The following is a 24,494-nucleotide window of genomic DNA, read 5'->3' as shown; positions in this document are numbered from 1 at the left end:
CACCAAACCTGTCCCTTACCTAGGAGAGAGCTGCGTGCCAGCTCTGGGGGAGGGAAGAGGGAGCAGAAGCCGTCAGAAGAGGAGGTGGAGAGGAGGAGGAGGGGGAGGGGGAAGAGGCGGAAGAAACTGACGTGGCTCTCTGAGATGGAGCCCAGCGTGATTCATCAGCAGGATCTGTAGCGGTGGAGGCTGCTTCTGGCCCCAGGCGGGATGGGGGCGAGAGTCTGGAGCGCTCAGTAGAGGAGCGGTGCGCGGACCTTTCCAGCTGCCTGAGGTGGAGAGGGAGGCCAGGTTTAATCGTGCTGCGGCGTCTACAGCCAGTTCCTTTGCCTTTGGCCGCGGAGTGCCCACGAAGGTCAAGATGGAAGAGATCCTGAGAAAGCTGCAGAAGGAAGCGTCCGGGAGCAAATACAAAGCCATCAAGGAGAGCAGCACCTTGGCCGTAGGTAAGTAGCGAGCGAGGGAGCTGGCGAATGGAGGGGGACAAGGTTTGCGGTAGGCGCACCTGTCAGTCCGCACTTTGCTCCCTGGACTGGCTGCCCCTTTGGGCGCAGTAGAAATTGAGAACGGAAAGCAGCCCCCTCTGTGCTTGGGGTTTCGCTGTGGTTTAGTTTGACTTGCTCTTTCGTGAAATAGTGCTGACTTTTACTCCCCAGTCGTTTACTGACCTGTCACTTCAGCTTCCCAAGCCTCAGTTTCCCCATTTATAAAATGAGGGATTTTGACTTCAAGCATTTCTTCCAGCTCCAAATCTATGTCCGACACCCCTAGCCCTTTTCTCCTTTCCTCAAATGTAACATCGGATTGTCGATTCCCTCCCCATCAAAGGCATAGTGATGCTAGCTTGGATAAGCTGCATCGATCCAGTGGCCTGCTCCTTAAGCTGCCGCTGGGAAGAGGGAACAAGCTGCTAGGCTATCACCTCGGCCCTTTTCAAGAGGCAAAGGCGAGTGTAACCAGGCAAGGATGGCTTATTTAAGTGGAGGAAGGATTGCAGCTTGCTGTTCAAACATAGCTTATTGTACAGGGAGAAATAGCGGCCACAAGCCTAGATAATGTTTCCCCTGCAATGGGAGTGTGGTCTGTGATAGGTTTTCCCTCCCCTGGATTTGCCCATTGTGGGTAGAATTGCACTGAATTCCAGGTGCTAAGTTTATTTTCCCCTCTGGGTTCAGGTTGCCAGCTAGAAGAACAACGATGAAAAAAGTTCCAGTTGGATGAGACCCTAGGATTATAGATTGAGAACTGGCAGGGACCTGGGAGGTCTTTTAGCCAAACCCCTCATTTTACATCATTTTTCGTTTACTTAAATGAAGCCCAGAGAAGCTGAGACTTGTCCAAGGCCACGCAGGTAGCAGAAAGGGGATTTGAACCCAGGTGCCTTACCTCCAAATCCAGCATTCTCTCCACTGCAATTTGTGGGAGGAGAGGAATCTTCTCAGACATTGAAAGGAAGGATAGTGATACTTAAAAAAAAAAAAAAAAGATTGATGACACAATGAGGGTAATCTTAAGGCAGCCATCTACAATGAAAACATAATGATGAATGCATGGATGGATTTTAAAAAAAGTATTATTAAGCACCTATTATATGCCAGCAACTGTAAAGGGATACAAAAATGGACAGTCATGCCTTCAAGGAACTTACATTCTAATCACGCACTAATTAATCCCATTGGCAATGTAGACGTGGAAGTGTTGGTTAGAGAAGGGAGTTCTTAGTTTCCACTGAAAAAAAAAAAGAAAAGAAAAGAAAATATACCAAAACTCATGATGGAAAATGCTGTCCACATCCAGAAAAAGAACTATGGAGTCTGAATGCAGATTGAAGCATATTATTTGCTCTCTCTCGTTTATTCTTTTTTGTTTGTTTGTTTCTTCTTCTCTTGTTTTCTCCCATTGGTTCGAATTCTTCTTTACAACATGATTAATGAGAAAATAGGTTCAATATGAATGTATATGTAGAGCCTATATCAAATCCCAGGCCATCTTGGGGTGGGGGGAGGGGAGAATGGGGAGAAAATTTGGAACCCAAAATCTTATGGAAGTGCATGTCAAAAACTAAAAATAAATAAATTAAAAAAAAAGAAAATATACCAAAGAATATCAAATTTGGGGAAGATCTAATTGCCAACCATGCTTCTAACTGTAGGACTTTATACAAGTTACTAACTTCTCTCAATCTCTCCAACTATAAAACGAAGGATTTAGACTAAACATGGTTTCCAATCTCATAGTCTTAGAATTCTAAAAATCTGTGATAATAATAATGATAACAATAATAATAGTAAAGAATGAAAGTACTGTAATTCCTGACTTCCTCATGGAGTTTGAAGAGAGCTGTATATGGAGCTATGTGGTAGCCTTAATTCATTATTGAAATAAAGTGGCTGCAATGTGCAATAAGGTGACTCAAAGACCTATAGCCTAATGTTTACATTAGTATAATCATTCACTATACATACAGAGTTCTGAAATAGTTCTAGGGCAAGGTTACCCAGATTTAGTGAAGTAATAAAAAGAGGCACAGTAGGAGACTGTTAATTTATTTCTGTGCTTCTCTGTCTGTATAACTTCTCTTTTATTCATTTCATATTACACTGTAAGTTTCTGTAGCCATAAATTTAGATGAGAAGTAGGGAGGGCAGATTTAGCATTTACCAATCCCTATCTGTTAATTTTACTTATAAAGCTATTTATTATGAATTAGGCATCTGAAACTTAACATCTTGATAAAATTAAATTACCGTGCTGGTGAACCTTAACCCACTACATAGAGGCACATGAACAGCCAATTCTCTGAAACTGGGGAAAAGCTGAGGGCTGAGGCAATTACCATGTTAAATTCAAGTTAATGAACATTTTATTGAGTGCCTGCAGGATGCCTGGTACTATGCTAGAGCCATAGGGTGGGCAAAACTGCAATAAAGGACAATAAGAGAATTCCTGTGTGGGCTATTTCTGCAAACTAACCCCCTCCCCTTCTCAGTGATTGGGCTATGGGGTTCAGTTTAATAGATGGATAGATGGATCACCCACTAGAAAAAGCAAATAATGTTTTTAATGCTCATTTAATTATTCAACAATTATTTGTTTAAGTGCTTACTATCTAATAGAAAATGAGGAGATCAGTGATAGGAAATACATGGTGTGGCCCTACTGGAGGACTGAAGGGATGATGCAATTAGAATGATCACAAATTAAAATAATCTGCCTTCTATGTGAGAGTCCTTCAGTTACTTAAAGACAGCTTTTGTGTCCTCATGAACCTTTTATTTTAGGTCCTCATATGGTAAAATCTTGAGGCCTTTCCCAATTCTGGTCATCTTGCTCTGTATACACTACAGTTATCCCTTCCACATCTCAACTTTCCCAATCACAGTTTCCATATATCGCAGGTCGGTATAAGAAATTAAACTGGAATTCGGGGGAGTTTTGCAGAAGCCGTAGACAACATGCAAAGGCCGGCAGATGACACAGAAAAAAGGTTTAGAAACTCAGAAATGCATAAAATATATGTATAATGTTATATAATATTAGCATATTTTATCTTTTAATATAGTAAATGCTCCGTAAAAGAAAAAGAAAAAATCAGATTCTTCTCTAATACAAAGGGAAAGCCAAAAAAATTTTCACAGATTTTCCAGGTTGTAGGGGCGCTGTGCTCCTAATCGCTGAAATATGGAAGGGATAACTACACTCTTAAGCTTATCCATATCCTTTCCTAAAATGTGGTGCCCAGAACCACATGCATTGCTCCAGCAGTGGTCTGACCAAAACAGAGCGGCAGCAAGACTATTACCTTCCTACCTGAGGACACTGCGTCTCTCTCTCTTTTATTTTTTTGGCTAGGCAATGGGGTTAAGTGACTTGCCCAGGGTCACACAGCTAGTAAGTGTTATGTATCTGAGTCTGGATTTGAACTCAGGTCCTTCTGAGTCCAGGGCTGGTGCTCTATCCACTGTGCCACCTAGCTGCCCTAGTGCCACCTAGCTTCCCCACACTGCCTCTTTTAATGGAATGAATGAGTAAGCATTTATTAAGTGCTCATTACGTGCAAAACACTGTACTAAGTGTTAGGAATACAAACAGAAAAGCGGGATAGTTCTTGTTCTCAAGGAGTACCCATCCTAACAGGATGAGACAGTGCATGTAGGAGATTTCAGCTGCAGATCATGGAAAGTCCCAGTGGTCCTTCATGTATGGCAGCAAGGCAGGTGGTAATGTCCCTTCCATTAATAAAACCATATCAGTTTCTGATACTGAAGCATTTGAAGATGCCAAGGACTTTGGTGGTGATGGAGACTGAATACACTATGGTTTTTAGCTTCATCAAACTGTTGACTCTTTGAGCTTATTGGCCATTGAGCCCCCGAATCTTCATCAGACAAACTGCCCAGAAATCAGCTTCAATTAGTAGTGGTGGGAAATGTGGTTTCATTGGTAAGGTAGTACCTCTTCATTTTGTTGGAAGTGACTTAGTCAATAAACATTTACTAAGCACCTATTATGTGCCAAGCACTTTCCTAAGAAGCTATTTCAGGCACACAGAAGTAATGTGATGAATAACTTGAATGGGCTGATAGAAATGAGAATGGAGGATCATAATATCACAAATTTAGAGATGGAAAGGAACATAGGGTCCATTTAGTCCAATCTTTCTACCACTTTTTTTTTTTTTAACAGTGGAGAAAATTGAGGCCTTACCTCTTGGGCCTATAGACTTACCCATGGTCACACAGTAATTAAGTATCAGAAGCACCATTTGAACCCAAAATGAAAAGACTACATAGTCTGTGTCATAAAGGAACGTCCCAGGTTGGTGGATGAGGCATGCACACAAGTAATTATAATTTTAAGTTATTAAGTACATGAGAAAGGTCCAATAAAAATCAAAATTATGTGCTATATGTATATCTATCTATCTATCTATATGGAGAGGGGCAGGGAGGGAGAGAGAGAACACTTCTAACTGGAGGATCAGAAAAGGCACAACGGAAGAGAGAGTGCCTACATGGATCTTTGAAAAGGATGCCAATGAGAAGAGATGGTTTGGTGGAGCAGTCCATTCCAGTAAATACAAATGTACAGAGGTGAGAGGACACAGGATGAGATGGAGAACAATGAGTAATTCAATTTGGACTGCATAGTGTATAAATTCTGTAGAGGTGGGTACTGGCAAGGTAGGTCGGAGAAAGCTTGTGGAGAGCTTTTGAGAGTCCTCACTCTTCTAATTCTGGCGTTGTTACCTAAGGAAAATCATGCTTTGAAGTTAAGAGCTAATGCCACAACCTTAGAGAGCCCCTAAAGAGTAATGTAAGCCCTGTTCAGAGCCTCAACAAAAAATTGCCATATGCTTCTTTGTAATGTTCTCAGTCTGCTTTTTCTCAAGTACCAGCATTCAACATAAAGAACTGTTATTCAATTTTACTGTTTTTCTCTTGACTAGTATTATAATAGTATTATTTTCTACTTCCTTCCCATTGAGAATGTATAACATTTTAGCTGTTACGGCCTGAAGACGCTTGGGGGGCTAGGCTGGGAATTCCACTGCTATTTATAGCAGCATTATGGGAAGATGTTTCCTAATTCCAAATGAGAAACTTACAACGAACTCTTAGAGTATGATATATTCACTGGATTGGAATTGTTCATCTTCAACTTTGAACTACAATTTGTTATTTACTTAGCAGTTTTACCTTCATAATAATGTTTTCCTTAGACCAATGTTAAAATTAATATGCATTGAGAACACACCGACTAATATTGAGGAAAAAAGGCAGTGTGGAAGTGTACTATGCTACTAACAGGTACCATCTGGGGATGTGAAGGTAGCCCAAAATAGCACGGTGAAAGGCCTGGGGGATTTGGAGTCAGTATGTCAGAGGAGGGATTTCAATTCATGTCCTCTGATGCTCTTTCCCCTGAACTCCAGTACTCTTTCCTGTCCCTACCACCTCCCACCAAGAAAGCTAGTATTGGTTTTCTTAGAATTTCTTCAGTACGAGATTATAGATTTACCTATGAAATATTTCCTGTTCAAGAAACTGTGACTTCAAAAATGACATGCTGGAAAGATGTCTTAGGGGATGAAGAAACTGTTGGTTTTGACGTTTCTCTAAACAGAAAAAATGCTTAGATTAGAATGATTTTAAATGTCTAAAAATTGTTTTATTATCTTGGATACTGAAATACTTATATTAGACTACTTTTAAATGACTAAAAATTGTTTCTGGCAGGCTTATGCCTACAATGCAGACTACAGGATTTTCTTTGATAATGCTTAATCTGAGGGAATGTTAAAGAAAAATGTTAAAACTTTTATAAGCTATGAAGAACATCAGTCTTGAAGTGTTTAGTTTTTACTTTATCTCTTTTTTTCCTCTTGTGCAGAAATGCTGAGTGGTCCAGATACCATTGTCAAGATTCCATCTTACCAGCTGAGGTAAGGAAACCTAAATTATTTAAGTGTGTCAATAGTCAAAGATTCCAAAAGCACTTCAAGGAAAATCAAAATTGCTTTTTTAATTTGTATTATCGTATTGTCCCCTGGTGGCATGACTCTCCCTCTGATGCTAGATAAAGTTAACACTTTGGGACTGATCTCACTGATTGCTCTGCTACTTGGACTATGTGTACTGAATGGAGTTGACAATCCAACCATGTTATTTCTTTCCAAAGAACATTTTACTCATACTTTGATGAATAGTAGACTGTGATCTCATTGGTGCAGATATTCTGTTCACTGGGAAAAACCATAGTAGTCCATCTAAGCCATTTTATTTGGTGGGCTTTTTGCCCGTGACCTTCTAATGATCTTCTCTAGGTCATCTACTCAATATATTGGAAGCTTCACTCTGATTTCTGTTAAAATTTCTTAGATACCAGTGGAGAATTCAAGTTGTTGTTCTGTCATCCCTCTCTCTTGTTCCTTGACCTTTCTAACTTCTTTTCCTATAGTATATATCCTTGAAAATATTTTTCATGCCAACTCCCCAATGGCCTGTTGGTTTTTTCTATTTAAGTGCTTCACTTGGTTTCTAGGGTATTTGTGGGTTTTTTTTTTATGTTGTTGTTCTGGTGCTTTACACACCTCTTGTTTGTCACCAAAACATATAGCTATAATACTTAATACAAACTTGGGAAAATTTTCTTACTTGATTAGATGACCTCCAAGGATTTTTCCAGCTCTAATATTCTATAAATATAGTTCCTTTAATGTTCTAGATAGAAGTTACTTTTTTGGAAGTATGTCTTAAAAATCCAATGCTAGGGAATTAATCAGTGACAGATATAATCCAATTATATTTGTCACTCCATCAGTGATTATAAGCTCCTTGAGGGCAGGGACTGTCTTTTGCCTTTTTTATATCCCCAGTGCTTAGGACAGTGCTTGGCACGTGGTAGGCACTTAATAAATGTTTATTGATTATCGATTTATTGATCAATTAGTGTGAAGGCTAATCTCAAAGACTTGTGAGTCCAGATTCTATATAGAATATTTTGACAATTCTTTCCAGAATGGACACACGGAACATCTTGGGGAGAAATCCTGTGTTTCCGAATTTTAAATGGCGAGAAAGGAAAGACAGAAATTGTTGCATATTTTTTTTTTTACTGTGCTCTTTTATGTAGCAACTGCTTCATTTGGTTGATAGCAAGGGGAGAGTGACTATGGCAACAGGGACATGACATTTACACAGAGTGCTCCGTGCAGATGAAGTAAGTGCTGCTGGACCTGTAAAGGCATCTAAGTAGAAAAGGTGCTACATTGAATTGCAAGATGTTTAAGGGCCCAGGGGAGAAGTGCAGTTATTTCTGTCGGCCTCCCAAGTCAGGCTAAATGTTTTGCATTTCATTTTCAGTGTTGTACAGGTTATTTTTAGACTTCTCAGTGATGTGGTAGGTGCTACAGGATAACCTGTGGGGTTTCTATCACCTTTTGTATTGGTTGAATGAGTTCTAGAGGGTTTTCTAAGTTCATTCTCATGGGGAAAAATGCTGGACTTGGCATCAGAGGACCTGAATTCAAATTCATGATCTGCCACTTATTACCCATGTGACCTTGGATAAGTCACAGCTCCTGGGTTTCAGTTTCCTAATACGTAAAATGATGAGGTTACAGAAGATGACCGCTCTGGTCCCTGCCAACCCTAAATCTATGATCTTATGATCTCATTCCCAAGAAATCCTAAGAAAAGTCAGGCTAGTGTTTTTTTGTTGGGGAAGTAGAAAAGATGGGAGGAAGCAGTGGGGTTCAATGGAAAGAGCACTGACTGAGAAATCAGAGGACCTGAGTTGACATCCCTCTTCTGATATATCCTGACCCTGTGACCCTGGGCAAGTCAAAGACTAAGTTATGGAAAAGTTGGTGCTCTCTGTTGATAGCAGGATTTTCCACACCTAGAAGTTAACTATGCCAATGAAATCACAGACAGGTCTGATCCCTAACCTTAGTCCCTAATCTCATTATTAGTAAACTATTTCCAATTCATTTGTAGAGGACTCATACATATACTGGGCTAAACTAAGAACCAATGGGTAAAATTTACAGAGAGGAATATTTTAGCTCAATCTAAGACAGGACTTTTTGACAGGTAGTCCAGAAATGGAATTGGCTGCATTTCAAGGGCAGTGCATTTCTTGTGATGTTTCTGTAGAGGCTGAATAACCACTTGTCAGGGATATTAGAGAGGATTACGGTATTGGGCAGGAAGTTGGATTGGATAACCTCTGATGGCCCCATTAGCACTCATATTCTCTGACTTTTAGAATTCTCTAGCAACTTTCCATAATCCTCAAAATTGAATGTACTACTCATAATTATTTATAATAAAAATGGACTTTAATATACAAATAACAGTGAAAGCTTTCCAGTGACTTCCTTTGTCATCCATCTAATCTCATCAATTGCCCTTTTATATAGTAGAAGTAGTATGCATTTTTAAAAAGGATATCAATATTTCTATTTCTCTAATCCTGCTTTCTTCAATTTTTTTTTATTTCTTTACTCACATCTTTATATTCTTTCTGTGTCATTTCTAAGATCAATCTGTATTCCTTTAGGTCATAAGATTTAGAATTAGAAGGGCTGTTAAAAGTCATCTAGCCATCATCTAAATGAAGAAACTGAGGCCTAGAGAAGGGAAGTGACTTGACCAAAGTCACACAGGAAATATGTGGTAAAACTGAGGTTTGAACCCAGGTATTCTGACTCCAAGTCCAGGACCTTTTCCATTGTCCCACACTGTGTAATTTTTGCATTTATCACATTTTGTTTTGCAATTCCCAGCAAGTGGGCCTTTTGAAGAACCAAAGTTATTTTGATAAAGAAGCAACCTGTGTGATACTAAAGGTTAACCATTTCATGATTGTAAGCAAAATTAATTTCTTTACCTAGTTACCAAATGGGACCTTTTCGCAATATGGAAATTTTCCAGGATGAAGTGAAATGGTTAATGAAAGTCACCTTAATATTATCTGTCCCTCACAAGGCCATGAATACTTGTGTATAATCTTAAGGTTACAACTATTATCACAGGCCCCCAAACCCTGGCTTAATGGAGGGAGTGCCAGATTTGGAGTCAGAGAGACCTGCATTTGAATCCCAGCTCAGACACGTGATCTTGGGAAAGTTCCTTGACCTTTCAGTGTTCTAGGCGACTCTCTAAGACTGTGAGTTAGACAAGTTGTTGATGTGTGTTGGTAACAACAAAATGCCTGAAGTGCTTCGTGGGGTTAGTGTGAGGATCAATGAAATAACGTATGTAAAGGATTTTGCAAATCTTAAAGTATTATGTACCTTTTAGTTATTATTTAAAGTGTCATATACATTTTAGTTATTTATTGTTTAGCTTATTTTAAATGCATATTTTTATTGATCTTCTGTTTCTACATTGCCTATATTCTCCCCTGTACCCTTCCTTTCCCTCCTTGTAAAGAGCCATGACTTATAACAAAGTTTTTCTTTAAAAAGAAGGGGGAAAATCAGCAAAACTACTACATCAAAATAATTTACATTATATGCGATGTTCCACACAAGTGGATACCACCCCCTACCCAACCTCTGCAAAGGAGGGAAGGGGAAAGAGGTATCTCATATCCTCTCCCATTATGATTTCACAACATTCAATTACAACTGTTTTGTGTTGGTTGTATTTTTCACTTATATTATTGTTGTTGTATATTATAATTTTTATTTTTGACTTGATCTATGATTTCATTAATATGGATGACTTTGAGAGAAGACATTTCCTCTGCCAATGCAGATTGGCAACTGTTCTGCATTTTATTGTCTTAGAGATTTACCTGAGGTTAAGTGACTTTGCAAGAATCCCACAGTATGTGTCAGAACTTAGGTCTGTGTGATTAGGAGGCTAGCTCTCTATGTACTACTGCATGCTACCTCTCATTATTATTATTATTGATGTTGTTGTTGATGATGATGATGATGACGATGGTTTAGGGAAAACATGACCCTGTTGGTAGCCTCGTTGTTGGGTCTGGGTGGCATGTGACATGGAGACAGCTGCATCAACTCTCACCCCTCTTTACCTGCTATTGGTTCAATTCCTTATTAAGTCTGGATGTCTGACAGGCATCTCAAACTCAACATAGCCAAAACAACTCATCTTTCCCATAAACCCTCCCTTCTTCCAAACTTCCCTATTTCTTATAGGGTTATCATCATCTTCTAGTCACGTAGGCTTGCAATCTTGGTGTTATCTTTGACTTTTCCCTTACTCTCATCCCACATATCAATTAGGTTGACAAGTCTTTTCATTTCTACCTTTACAACCTTTCTCATATATGTCCCTTCCTCTCCACTCACACAACCATCATCCTAGTACAGGCCTTCAAAGCCTGTCATTTGGACTATTGCAGTAGCCTTCTAATTGGTCTCTTGGCCTCAATGCATTGTCTTCTCAGCTGCCAAAGTGATGTTCTTAAAATGTAGATCTGCCAGTTATCCCTCCCCTTCACTCATTAATCTCCAGTGGCTCACAGTTCCCTCTAGGATCAAATATAAAATCCTTCATTTGGAATTTAAAGCCCTTCACAATCTAACTCCTCCCTTCCTTTTCAATTTGTGCCTTCCTCCCTTCCGGCACATCCTATGATCCCACTTGACTGCTGTAGTTGTTATTCAGATATAACACTCCATCTCTCAAGTCTAGGACACTTCACTGATTGGCCCCCATAGTTTGAATACTCGGCCTTTTCACACCTGCCTCTTGAGTTTTCCTGGCTTCTTTCAAGACTGACATCAAATCCTTCCTTCTGCTGGAAGTGTTTACTGATCCCTCCCAGTGCTGATGCCAACCCTCTGAGATTACCTCCCAATTACCATGTATGTGCCTTGCTTGGATATTGTTATTTATGTGTAGAATGTGAGCTCCTTGAGGGCAGAAGTAATGGTTTTGCCTTTCTTTGTATCACTATCAACACATGGTCTAAGTAGTAAGCTCTTAAAAAATTTCTATTGACTAACAGGTGATTCTCATCCCAAATTCTAAAGCAATCAAGTGATATATTCTGATATTAATAGAAATGCCCTAATCTCTCTTCAGTTACTCAATTATCTTTGAGCCCCCACCTCAGTTTATAATAAGACAGAGAAACCTTTTCCCATAAGCTTTTGCTATTTCTCTGGTCCCACAGGCAAAACAAAGTAGCAAATTGTCAAACAAAAACATAAATAATAATTTATCATTTATTATAGTGAGCGAAGTTCATAGCCACAGTCAACTCTCTCTTCTTGAAAAGCAAAGGAAAGAAATATGGAATAAAACATTCTCATTAACATTGATGCTCTACTCAGGATGGCTATTCAAGTCTCTCAGGAATTCTCTCAATAATGTCTCTTTACAAAGTAAAAGTTTAATATAGCTCTCTTCAGACTCTTTCTCCTCAATAATTTATATCTTTCAAAAAGAAATTTTCTTAGTCCTTTCTCTGTGTGTATTACAAAACCTCTATCTCATGGCAGCTAGCTCTTTTCATCTTCAGGTGACAGGTAAACTTCTACTCCTCCCAAGATTCTATCCCCTGTTAAAGATGTAATAAAGGTATCCATAGCCTTTGTGAAATGGAACCATTGACTCTGTAATTACATTATTACTGAATTTAAAATAAATCAATACTTCATTCTATCTGAGATCTAATTGATATGGGTCCAGTCACCAAGTCATGCAGATTATAGCCCTTCCATACTCTTGCATCCTATGGGACTCTTGTCCATCTCCTCTCGTATTTCCTCCATAGGCAGTTCACCCATCTGCCTTCCTTTAGGTCTCTTGATGTATGTAAGTACCAATGGCACATTTGAGCTATCTATCAATTATCCTTTTCCCTACCACTTAACAAGACTGCTTTTTTCTTGTCATCTCTGCTGATGACATCATTTATGCCAATTCTCTTGCATAATTCTTGGTTGACTATTCACTGTACTCATCTTGAGACTATTACCATTTTAGTGATACTCAGTTTTTAATTCTTTGGCATCAGTGGAGCTCTAGGCTTCATGATCATGTAATATCACTGGAAGAATGTCTTGGTTAAAGAAAAAAAAAAGATGTGGCCAGAGTGAGGAGACAGGCAAAAGGAGGGAAGAGAAGAGTAAGAGATGGGACTTGAGGTCATATGATAGTGAGGCAGGAGAGGAAGGGATGACAGCTGAAGGGCTACTGTGAGTGCTCCTTGATCCTAAGGAATCAGAAGTGTTCCCTGAAGCCAAGTTGGATTCTCTGTGAGATGGCACTAAAATCATGGGAATGAAAAGATAGTGGCTAAAACAAGAACAATTACTGAATCTTTCTCCACCATTAACCTCTACTAGTATGAGGGAAATTTAGGAAATGAAGATCCATTCCAACACATAGGCACCAGTATCTCTGAACGGCAAATAGCCAGCCCTCACACTATTCCTTTAGTTCTGGGGAGGTTACAAACACTAACATCTCATAGGTAGTTCTCTGTATGGTCACCCTCTGCTTGGTTATCCCAGGGTGCTTTGGTGTTAAGAGGAAGTATTCACATGACCAATTTAAATTATTCAAATCTGACAAATTTATAAAACTGTGTGGTTTATTCCATCATATAAAATGTTTTCTTACCAGATGACAGAAAGACTAAATAATTTGACATGGTGTTATTTAGTACAGTAAAAATCAGACTAATCAAGGAATCTGGAAGAAGTTGAAGACAGATGTGTGATATGCACAGTTTGTACTAGTCCCACTTAATGTGACTTAGTTTTTTATTAATATTTCTTTTAGTAAGCCTTATTCATTTATCTAGTTTGAAACTTTTCAAGGTTTTTTTATGCTCTAGAATATTCAACCACAACTTGGCATTGATTGAAGGTGAAATAGTAACTAAACATTAATTATGTACCTCTGCATGCCTCCCCCACCCTCCCCAAGGAACACTGAGATGTTTGGTGGAATGTTGTGATTTTGTGAATACACTATGAAATACAACTGGCTAAAGCCACCCAAAAATGGGTTAGTGTTTTAGACTACATGCTTCTTTTATTGTTTCCCTCTGAGTTAACCAGCCAGTAACCCACTTTTACCTTATCAAAATGCTCCAGCCTGGGCCCTTCCCCTTGCCTTGTATTGTTTCTCTCTGGTTTACTTTGCCCCATTGCTACAAATATTCATTGTGGTTCTGGTTGTTCCCTGCTAGTCCACTGCTCCTTAATGTTACTGGAGTGAATTAATGGCTACTTTTGTGTGTGTCCTCCTCCATAGTGATTCCCATTTTGTCTCTCTGCTGCTCACACTTGCCAACCTAACTTCATATTATAAATTATAGCAAGAGGGTGTTCAGAGGCAGCCACTACAAAGGTGTGCCTTAGACAGTGAAATTCTGTAGAGTTAAATTTATGGAAGTGCTAATTTAACTTTCTATTTAAAATTTATATAAAGTACAAGGTATCCTAAAAGTCTTAGTGAATTTTAAGTTTTAATAGCTTAAGAATGTACCAGGCCACTATAATTTGTGGGCCTTAGGGCAAGGCTTATAATATAAACATTATGTGTAAGAACTCCTAAGTTAGTTGTTATTATTCATTAATGTCAGTATTAATTGTTAGTAATATAATAAATTATGTAATTATAATGTATCAGTATATAATAATAGCATTCTATATTACTGTTATGTAGTGATTTTATTATTATATAACAACTGTTATTATTATTTAAAAATTGGAATTTACAGAAATTTTTAAATTGCTTTTTGTAATTTAACATAAAAAGCTTAGAGTCTTTGTAGAAAAAAAAACCAGCCTTTATTTCAGGAAAAAGCTTAAGATCATTAAAAACTATGCTGTTAATTCTGTGTTATAAATGATGGCTCTCAGAGAGGAGGGAGGAGGAAGAGATACAGGGGGGAAATGTAGGTGATATAAAAAACAAAAAGCTATCTGAGGGTTCTTAACCTTTTTTGTGTTATGGATCCTTTGGCCATCTGGCAAAACCTATGGGTTCCTTCCAGATTAATGTTTTTTTGTTTGTGTGTGTGTGTGCGTATGTGTGTGTGTGTGTTTGTGTATGTGCGTGCGTGTGTATGCATGTGTGCACACGTGTGTGTGTGTGTGTGTGTGTGTGTTTTAAGGCAATTGGGGTTAAGTGACTTGCCCAGGGTCACACAGCTAGTGTTAAGTGTTTGGTCTGAGGTTGAATTTGAACTCAGGTCCTCCTGACTTCAGGGCCAGTGCTCTATTCACTGCGCCATCTAGCTGCCCCTCAGAATAATGTTTTTTAAATGCACAAAACAACATACATAGGAGTACAAAGAAAACCAATTATACTGAAATATATTTATCAATTTTTTTTAAAAAAGTTCTCAAGCCTCAGGTTAACAACTACTGATCTAGAGTCTATTCAATCTCTTGTCATTACCTAGAAATTACATTAGTTTTGGTGTATTTTTTGTTGTATTCAAATTCTTTTAAAATTGAAGTACATGCATGCTAATTTTCTATTAGTAGAGCAGCCCATTCATTAATCATGTTGGATAATAGGGAACCTGCTACAAAGTGGCTTTAAAAAAGTTCCACGGCCACATTAGTTTAGATAATGCTTATCACAAAGGACATATGAGACTACATGATGAATTAACACTGATTCAGCTTGTTCAGCAAACTGGCTACACCACACAAGTTTTGTGTTACCTAAACAGAATAAGTTAGTTTGTTCTCTCTTACTTCAGTAGTAGGACATTTGATGCTGCTTTATAATTAAGTAAAGCAAAAAAGTTTCCACTTTCTAATGTTTTAACTCTATGTTGAGGTAATCTATGTCTCTGAGCTAAAAGTATCTATCTACTACTGTACCAAAAATTCTATTGAAGAAAATTTCGAAAAATGATTTTTTAAAAAGTACCATTGTTTGACTGGTCTTTCACCTTAGGTCAGTGCTAATTTTTAATACTGAGATAATTGCTGTTGTTTCTCCTTCATTCTCGAAGAGGACCGTGACATCAGGGAGGTGATGCCACGACATGCAAGTGGATTGGATTTAAATGAGGGAGGACAGTGCAAAGTCAACAACCTCACTTTTCTCCTCTGGAGTCATATTGAGATAATGTTCACTCATCAGATGTAGAATCAGAAGTAAATGCTAGCTTGGCAAAATGGATAGGGTAAGTCTTGGAGTCAAAATCCACCTCTGATACTTACTAGCTATAAGACTATGAGTTGGTCACTTTAGCTGCCCTGAATGTCCCTTTGTACATCTGTAAAAGTGGGATAATCCTACTCCCCAGGTTTGTTATGAGACTGTTATATGATAATGTATACAAAGAACTTTGAAAACTTTAAAGTATTATATGAATATTTGTTATTTTGTTGTCAAAAAATTGGAATTTGCTGAAATTAAGAAATTAGTTTTTGTAATTTACCATAAAAAGCTTGAAATCTTAACAGAATAAAAAAAACCCAGGCCTTTGTTTCAGAGAAAAGCTTGGGATCATTAAAAATGATTTGTTAATCCTGTATTATAAAAGATGACTGTCAGGGGATATAGGAGAAGTATAGGTAATGTGAAAAAAAGATGCTAATAAAATTTATGTAAAAACACTGCTTTTAAGAAATTATGCTTTGGGAAAGTTACATTCTACTTTTACATGAACTCTATGATATTCTTCCTCACTTATCTCTGTATTCTGGGCTTTTGACTCTGTCATGTGATAAAGGCATGGTCATTGTTTACACTCATAGGTATGGTAAGGACCAGAAAATTTAGACCCATGGTTTTGTTATCTAATCAGAACTATCTGGAAAGACACCTTAGAGATCACTAGTCCATTTTACAGATGACAAAACTGAGGCCCAGAAAGATCAAATGACCTGCAGGTAGCTTCCAAAATTCTTTGCAAACACAAACTTTTTACCAACACATTTGAAGGGTTATTCTTCTAGGGATGAAAGAAAGCCCTGGAAAGCTGTGGGTAAATGTTCGTTAGCAGTTATATGGAGTGAGTACCATTCATAATAATTTCCCATCCGGAGAATATAATTTCATTTTAATTGCCTTTGTGCCTGAGCTTACCCATTTTAATGCTCTAGTGTGGTTCTTTGTACCCAAGGAGACTAGCAGGGCAGGTTGCTTTTTTAATTGGAGAAATAATAGCTTCATCAGCTGGGTAGAAATGCACCTGAAACAAGATCGTGGTGACAGCAAAGGCCCCCACAGCTGGAAACTGTACTAGGAAATACAAGGCCTATTTTGGAAGACAATGCATTCATTTTATTTTTCCTGCCTGTCGTCAGGCTGGATGTGTTCTCTCTCATACCTTCCATATTCTAAAGGAAATGAGCTGGAAGGGACCTTAAAGGCCATTCACTCCAACTCCCTCATTTTAAAGATGAGGCAACTGAAGCCCAGAATGTTGGTGACTTACTCAAGGCAAGCTGGATGGTGCGGCGGATAGAGCACTGGTCCAGAAGTCTGGGAGACTTAAGTTCAAATGTGACCAAGACACTTACTAGCTATCTGATTATGGAGGAGTCACTTAACCTCTGTCTGCCTCAATTTCCTCAACTGTAAAATGGAGATGATGATAATAGCATCTAATTCTCAGGGTTATTATGAGGATCAAATGAGGTAATATTAATACATAATGTTAGATATCAGTTCAGTTTAATATTTTAAATTGTCTATTGTGTGCAAGGTGCTGGGGATAAAAAAATTAAAAATATGTAGTCCCTGTTCTTTAGCAGCTGAAAATATTTTTTAGAAATTTACTGCTATTTTTGTTTTGACATCACCCTGATTTCCCAATATATTCCTCTGCCCTCCCCCATGCAGAAAGCCATACTTTAAAAAAAAAAGAATAAAAAAAAAGAAGGGGATAAGAATAATTTTTTCAAAACTATCCAACATATTAGTCCAGTCCAAAAGTATATGCAGTATGACATTTCCATCATCCCTTACCCCAGGCCTCCCTTTAGTCTTATTTTTTACAGCCTAGTAATATTCTCATTTTCATGTACTATACTTTCTTTAATCATTCCCCCAGCCTAATCAATGGACCCCAGCCCAGTCAATGGACATTTACTTTGCTCACAGCTCTTTGAGCTGCTAAAAGGGTCCTACTGTGGGGGAAACCTAGATTATGCTTACTTTAGAAGGTTTAGAAGTCTAAACACAGACGTCTAAACCCCAGAAGGTTTAGAGCAGGAGTGGGGAAACTTCAGTCTTGAGGATTTGTTCTGTGAAGTTTGGATTCAGTCAAAGGGCCAAACTTGAGAACCTAGAGGCCTTGAGGCTGCAGGTTCCCAGCCCCTGGTTTTAGAGTCTAAGTATGCAGTGAGCCCTTGTGGACTATAAAATACAATCTACTTTACTATTTAAGAAGTAAAGGAACACACTTTTAAAGGATGCACAGTTAAAATAAAATACCTCTCAGTTCTTTCTGCAGTCAATAGAGTGGTGAGGTTGTTAGTATTGAGGTGAAGGTTTGGAACCCATTCTCCCTAGGCAACATTTCTTTATGCTTTAAGTAGCAAAATCCAACAAAATCAACAAAAACTCCTCACCTTTCTTAAGTGGTCATCCTAACATGCCTCTTCCTAGGGGAACAGCCCAGTGCCGTGGTTCTTGAAAGGTGTCCCGTAGATACCTGGTGATTCTATTTTCATAACAATAATGGGATTATTTGCCTATTAAAATACCCCTCCCTTTTCCAGATACATATCTGTGTGAGGCTAGATTTTCTTCATATACTTCAAAACACTACATCATGACAGATTGAATCCAGAATCAGATAATGAGAATTTTGCTATCTTCTATTAAGCAAAACATTAAAGAGATTTGCAAAAATTCGTATGACAATTACATTCTTCTCACTAATTTTTTGTTTTGGAAAACATAGTTATTTTTGTAAAATTGTTATTTATACTAATATGTAATGGTTTTATTATTACTTCAAAATGACTTAATTATTTAAAAATTTATCAGTTTTATTTTGTAATAGAGTAAATATTAATACATATAACCAGCAGTATATGAGTAAATGTTTACTAACTCACTCTCCAGGGGGAAATGTACACACACCACACTTAAATTTAATCTGAATTATTAACATTTCTCCATCGCTTCCTTATGTCTAGACAATCAACAAAACAATCAGTTGAGCACTGAAATCAGCTCTAGCCAGTACAAATAGGCCTCAGCACACTCCAACAAAAGTTTTTTTTTGGAGTCGTCAACAATTTTCACAAGTATAAAGGGGTTCAGAGACCAAGAAGTTTGAGAACCATTGGCCTACCTGTGAACATCTGGGTGGGGCTGGACTCTGCCAACAAGGAAGGAGAATAAGAGAAGTCAGGGGGTGGGAATAAAAGAGAAAGAAGGAAATGAGCTCTGGCCAATGGCATAAACACAATTTTTCCTCAGAAATATGTAGGTACTTTGCTTATTCCTCTCCTACAACAACCCTCCACACAAAATCAATATAACTTCCTCCATAGGCTCTCAGTAGCCATCTTGTCCCACCCTTTCATTTTACAGATGAGGAAACTGAGACCGAAGAAAGTTAAGTGACTTGTAGTTTTCATAGGTACTAAGTGTCAGGGGTGGACTTGATCCCAGGTTCTCTGACTTAGATACAGTGCTGTGTCATTCTTGTTGGTATTCAAAAGTAAAGGAAAAGATCCAGAAGGAGTGCTATAAGAATAATTCAGGAAAGAAAGATCAAGCTTCAGCTATACAAAAGAAAGGAGAAGAAAGTTAGAACCTTAATTTAGGACAGAGATTAACCAGAGGTCCACAGATAGATTTCAGGAGGAAAGGGGATGGGGGAAAGTCTAAACACAGAAGTCTAAACCTCAGAAGGTTTAGAGCAGGAGTGGGGAAACTTCAGTCTTGAGGATTTGTTTGTGAAGTTTGGATTCAGTCAAAGGGCCAAACTTGAGAACCTAGAGGCCTTGAGGCTGCAGGTTCCCAACCCCTGGTTTTAGAGTCTAAGTATGCAGTGAGCCCTTGTGGACTATAAAATACAATCTACTTTACTATTTAAGAAGTAAAGGAACACACTTTTAAAGGATGCACAGTTAAAATAAAATTAGGGATAGGGGAAAAATTGCATCTCAGTAACCTTTGATTTTCCTCGTATTTTATTTTGTGCATTTAAAAATATGATTCTTAGAAGCCGTAGGCTTCACTAGATTGAGTAGGGATCCGTAACACAAAAACTTCTGCTCTAGAGACTCAGAAAGAAGACTTGACAGTAACTGAGAACTGATTGGATATGAGTAAAGGGGGTGTTGGTGGTGGTGGTAGTGGGTGACAGTGGTAGTGGTATAGAAAAGAACCCTGCCCTTAAGAAGCTTATATTATTGCCCTAGAAGACAGCATATATGTAGTAGTCATGGCCAGGAAAGGCTATTTTGGTCAGGGAAGTTATAGGAAAGGTAAATGGAGTCAAAGAGCAATTTATTGGCACATCCTTCACAGGAATGGTGACATTGACCAATCATAGGTATGCTGGTAAATGGCTAATAACTGGTTCTTCTTTATACAAGGCACTCCACCTCCTGATTGTGACTTTTCATTGGCCAGAATTCATTCTCTCCCTCCTCACTTCTGTCTCTAGGTTTCTTTGGCTTTCTTCAGTTCCCAGCTAAAATCATACCTTGAAGTCCTAGCCTTTCTTGATCCCCTTTAATACTAGTGCCTTTCCTCTGTGATTATCTCCAATTTATCTGGTACATAATGTTGTTTGAGCTCTTTGAGAGTAGAGACTGATTTTCGTTTTGCTTTGTTTTTTCCTTTCTTTGTATCTCTCATGCTTAGCACAGTGCCTGGCCCATATATAGTAAGTGCTTAATAAATGTTGACTGACTGACTACTGATTGACTGAGTTTGGCATGCCAGGAGAACATTCAGGTCAAAATAAATACAGAGTAGAAAATTATAGTAAGTATCTAATAAATAATTATTGATTGACTGACTACTGATTGGCTGAGCTTTGGGATGCCAGAAGAACACACAGGTAGAAATACGGAGCAGAAAATCAAGAATATAAGGGTAGAATTCTAGTGAGAGGCTTGGGACTAATAACCTTAAAGTCACTGGAATTCCTCAGAGCAGGAAGTATAAAGAGAGAAGAGAAGAGGCCTAAGGAAAGAGAATAAAACACCATGTAGGTTTATGTTTGTCTGGCCCAGATTTTCAGTCTCAGCAGAAAGCCATTCTAACTAAGAAACATAGAAGATAATATAATCTTAAGGAAGACAATATAGTTATTGCCTGAATTAATCAGAGATTGTTTTGAGTGAGAGGTTGCCTTTCCTGGATTTGACCCAAACTATATAGATTCTTAGGCATCTCCCCAGCTTATAGAAAACTGAACCAGGTAGCCATGGGGGGGGGGGGGGTAACCATTCCTGAGAGGATATCTTTGCCTGCCTTTTTGTTGGGTTAAAATTGGAGCAACTTTTGGGGGAAATGGGTACAAAATCCTTCAGGAGGAGGTAGCATCAATAATAATACAGGACAATTTGGATGGAACAAATGGAAGAATTAAAAGAAAAAAAGAATTTTTAAAAATAAGCATTAAAATCTAGGGTGGTTTTCCACCTCTACTTCTGCTGACCCAAGAAAACTGAGTGTCCTATCATTTCTTTTCTTGTACTATAGAGTGCTTAAAATCAGTTATCTAGATTGTGAGAATCTTCTTAAACTAAGAAGTTATATGCTACAAGCCAAAAAATGTTCTGTGTATCACATTGATTTTCCTAAGCAAAACAAGCAATTACTTCTGGAGGATAAAGACCCTTTTTGTTTATTAGTTCTAAACTTAAAAGCAATTTTTTTAAATTGCATGCAATTAAAAGAAAAAAAAAAGCACAACTCCCCTGAGACTAGAGAGAAGAGTGAGGCTGTAAGGTGTTTGGGAACGTAGCCAAGATATTCAGTGCAGCTGGAGGGTCTATATTACAGAACTGTGTCCTTCACTCCCATGACAATTAGCTTAAAATTTTTTTTAGTGTTTTGTATATCAAGTGTTTTCTAAACATTTGACCCTGAATCCGAGTGGTAGAAGGAAATACGGTAAACCTTGATTCAAAAAAAAAATTTTGATCAGAAGAAAAAGGCAGCTCAGTAGCAATGTCACTCATCTCTATTCAGTTCCTTGGAAAATCAGAAATATTAACTGGGCTTTGCCATGTGGATTATTATTGGGATATTTTTTATAATTAAATGGCACCTCACAGGCAGTAGAGCTTAGGAATGATACCACAGAGAAATTCATTTTATATTGATGAGGTGATGAGACCTGGTTCCCAAGTAAGGAATAGGATCCAGAGCTCATCAGTTAACTGAAATAAGAGCGTTTTCTGTGAAGTATTTCTTTTCCTTTTTCTCTTAAGCGTATTCTTCTCACATTAGTGATAACTAGGAAAGACTTGGGGAGAAAAACTATAACTACCAATTCTATGTAGCTTCTTGGAAATTACTTTTTTTTTTATAAATTGTAGTGTCATGTGCATTTTTTAATAAGTTGATATAACTGGAAGTATTGAAATATACACAAGTATCATTTTTCCCAGTCACTATTCCTAAATTTTTAGACAACAGCTCCCACTCCTTACCATTTCACATTTTGCTTTGGCTCTATCTTTATCAATAGCTTAGGGACCAAGAGGTGGTTTCACAAAATAATCAAAAAGAATGGTAATACATGGAGCCAGATCTTTTATTACTGTGTATTTAACTGAAATAAGATGAGACTCAGGGTCTAAGAGAGAAGAAACACTGGGGGACAGGAGAAAAGGGGCATCTAGAGAGCAGGCTTTGGGGCAAATGATGCAACCAGGTCTCAATCACTACAGCTATAAGGGCTGGGCCTGAAGACAGGAAGACCTGAGTTCAAATCTAGCCTGAGACACTTATTAGCTTAGGTAAGTCATATAACCTCTCTTTGCCTGAATTTCCTCAACTATAAAATAGGGATAATAACAGTGCTTACCTCTCAGGGCTGTTGGGAGGATAAAACTAGATAATATTTGTAGAGCACTTAGCAAAGTCCCCTCCCTGGTAATACAACCAGGTGTCAATTGCTAGAGAGATCAGTTGCCAAAGCCTCCAGTGTGATGTTCTTCAGCCCAGAGAAGGAGAGAGGTGGGTGATAGTCTTTTAAGGAAATCTTCCTCAGATCTAGAACACCCAGCTTCACCAATCTCAGCATCTCTCCTAATTGATATGAGGGATTTCTGGGACCCAATTACCTTCACATCAGGGCAGCTCACTTAAGTGGCTAATGGTCTTGGGTTTTAAAGGGAAGGAGTGAATTTTCACTCAGGTCCCAGGGTTTGGTTTCCTGTCTTTGATGTCATCAGCAAGGGAACCTAGATATTGACTGAAGGATCAAATAAGGAGTAGAGGCATGTGATACAGAAGTTTCTAGAAAATCTCTGGGTAGAAGGATCAGATCGAAAGACGGACATACTTAGCAAAGATAGTTTGCCACAGATGAGCCTTAGGCATTTCAGAAAGACATACATAAGGTTTTTTAATAGTCACATGTCTCAACTCTTATTTGATGTTGCCTTAAGACCTATACTTTACTCTCTTTCCTCACTCATTCCATGGTTTTTACTGATATCCGAATAGACAAGGTATCAGTTCATACACAGTTAGATCACATCACATGTATGGCCAGGATTTCATCCTTTCAACAATTCACTTGAATGCACAATCTCCAGAAACAATAGTGTTATGTCTAAAATGAGGGAATTTCCATTGAACTTGTATTTCAGTTAAGAGGATAGACACTAAACCTAAGCTTTGAACATCTGGTCCTTTGATGGGCATAGATCTCCCTGGGGCTTCAATAAGGCACTGGTTGTCTAAAGAATAACAATAACAACAAAAAACCCAATGTAGTCATGTCCCCTATAACATCACAGACTGTACCACCGCCCATGCCATTCTATAAAATCTCCATTAAAGCATTAACAGTAAAACCTGCACCATCATTGTTTGGCCAATAAACCATTTATAATGTTGTTCCTGTGTAATTAACTGTTCTATGCAAAATTATTTCACCTAAATCATGTTTTCTCAGAACTGGTTAATAGTAGATGAGTGTACTGATATCGAATTACCAGAAAACTGGGAGGGAAGAACATTTCTGGATTTCCTTTTTTGGGGGGGGGTATTCTTTTTTATTTTTTTTTTCAAGCAATTGGGGTTAAGCAACTTGCCCAAGGCCACAACAGTTAGAAAGCTTCTGAGGTCAGATTTGAACTCAGGTCCTCCTGACTCCAGGGCTAGTGCTGTATCCACTGAGCCACTTAGCTGCCCCGGTATTCCTTTTTTTTTTTTTTTTTTGCAAATAGTATTTTTTTCCAATTACATGTAAAGATAATTTTCATCATTCATTTTTTATAAGATTTTGAGTTCCAAATTTTTCTCCCTCTCTCCCATCCCTCCTTCCCAAGATGGCAAGCAGTCTAATATAGGTTATACATGTGCAATCATGTTAAGCATATTTCCACACTAGTCATGTTGTGAAAGAAGAAACAGAACAAAAGGGAAAAGCCACAAAAAAAAAAAAAACAAAGTGAAAAGAGTATGCTTCAATCTGTATTCAGAGTCCATAGATCTTTCTCTGGATGTGGATAGCATTTTCTGTCATGATTCTTTTGGAACTGTCTTGGATCATCGTATTGCCGAGAAGAGCTAAGTCTATCATAGTTGATCATCACACAGTGTTGCTGTTACTGTGTACAGCTGTTCTCCTGGTTCTGCTCACTTCACTCAGCATCAGTTCATGTAAGTCTTTCCAGGTTTTTCTGAAATCTATCTGCTCACCATTTCTTACAACACAACCGTATTCCAATATATTCATATACCACAACTTGTTCAGTCACTTTCCAATTGATGGAAATTCCCTCAATTTTCAATTCTTTACTGCCACAAAAATTGTTGCTGTAAATATTTTTGTACGTGTAGGTCTTCCCCCCCGCCAACACACAT

General features: G+C 38.2%; 1 protein-coding gene across 2 annotated transcripts in view; it reads left to right on the top strand.

The window, feature by feature from the left end:
* Positions 1-220: 220 nt before the first annotated feature.
* ARFGEF3 (ARFGEF family member 3) overlaps positions 221-24,494 on the top strand; it is a 209,135-nt gene continuing 184,861 nt past the window's right edge. For both annotated transcript variants that reach the window (XM_027850770.1, XM_027850769.1), the window contains exons 1-2: positions 221-446; positions 6,394-6,445. In XM_027850770.1, the coding sequence (XP_027706571.1) occupies positions 362-446; positions 6,394-6,445 (137 nt within the window). In that variant the 5' untranslated portion in view covers positions 221-361. The remainder of the gene's footprint in view (positions 447-6,393; positions 6,446-24,494) is intronic.

The sequence above is a fragment of the Vombatus ursinus genome, unplaced genomic scaffold, assembly GCF_900497805.2.
Source record: "Vombatus ursinus unplaced genomic scaffold, bare-nosed wombat genome assembly UNPS02009132.1, whole genome shotgun sequence".
Classification (NCBI taxonomy): Eukaryota; Metazoa; Chordata; class Mammalia; order Diprotodontia; family Vombatidae; genus Vombatus; species Vombatus ursinus.
This window is presented reverse-complemented; position numbering and strand designations above follow the sequence as displayed.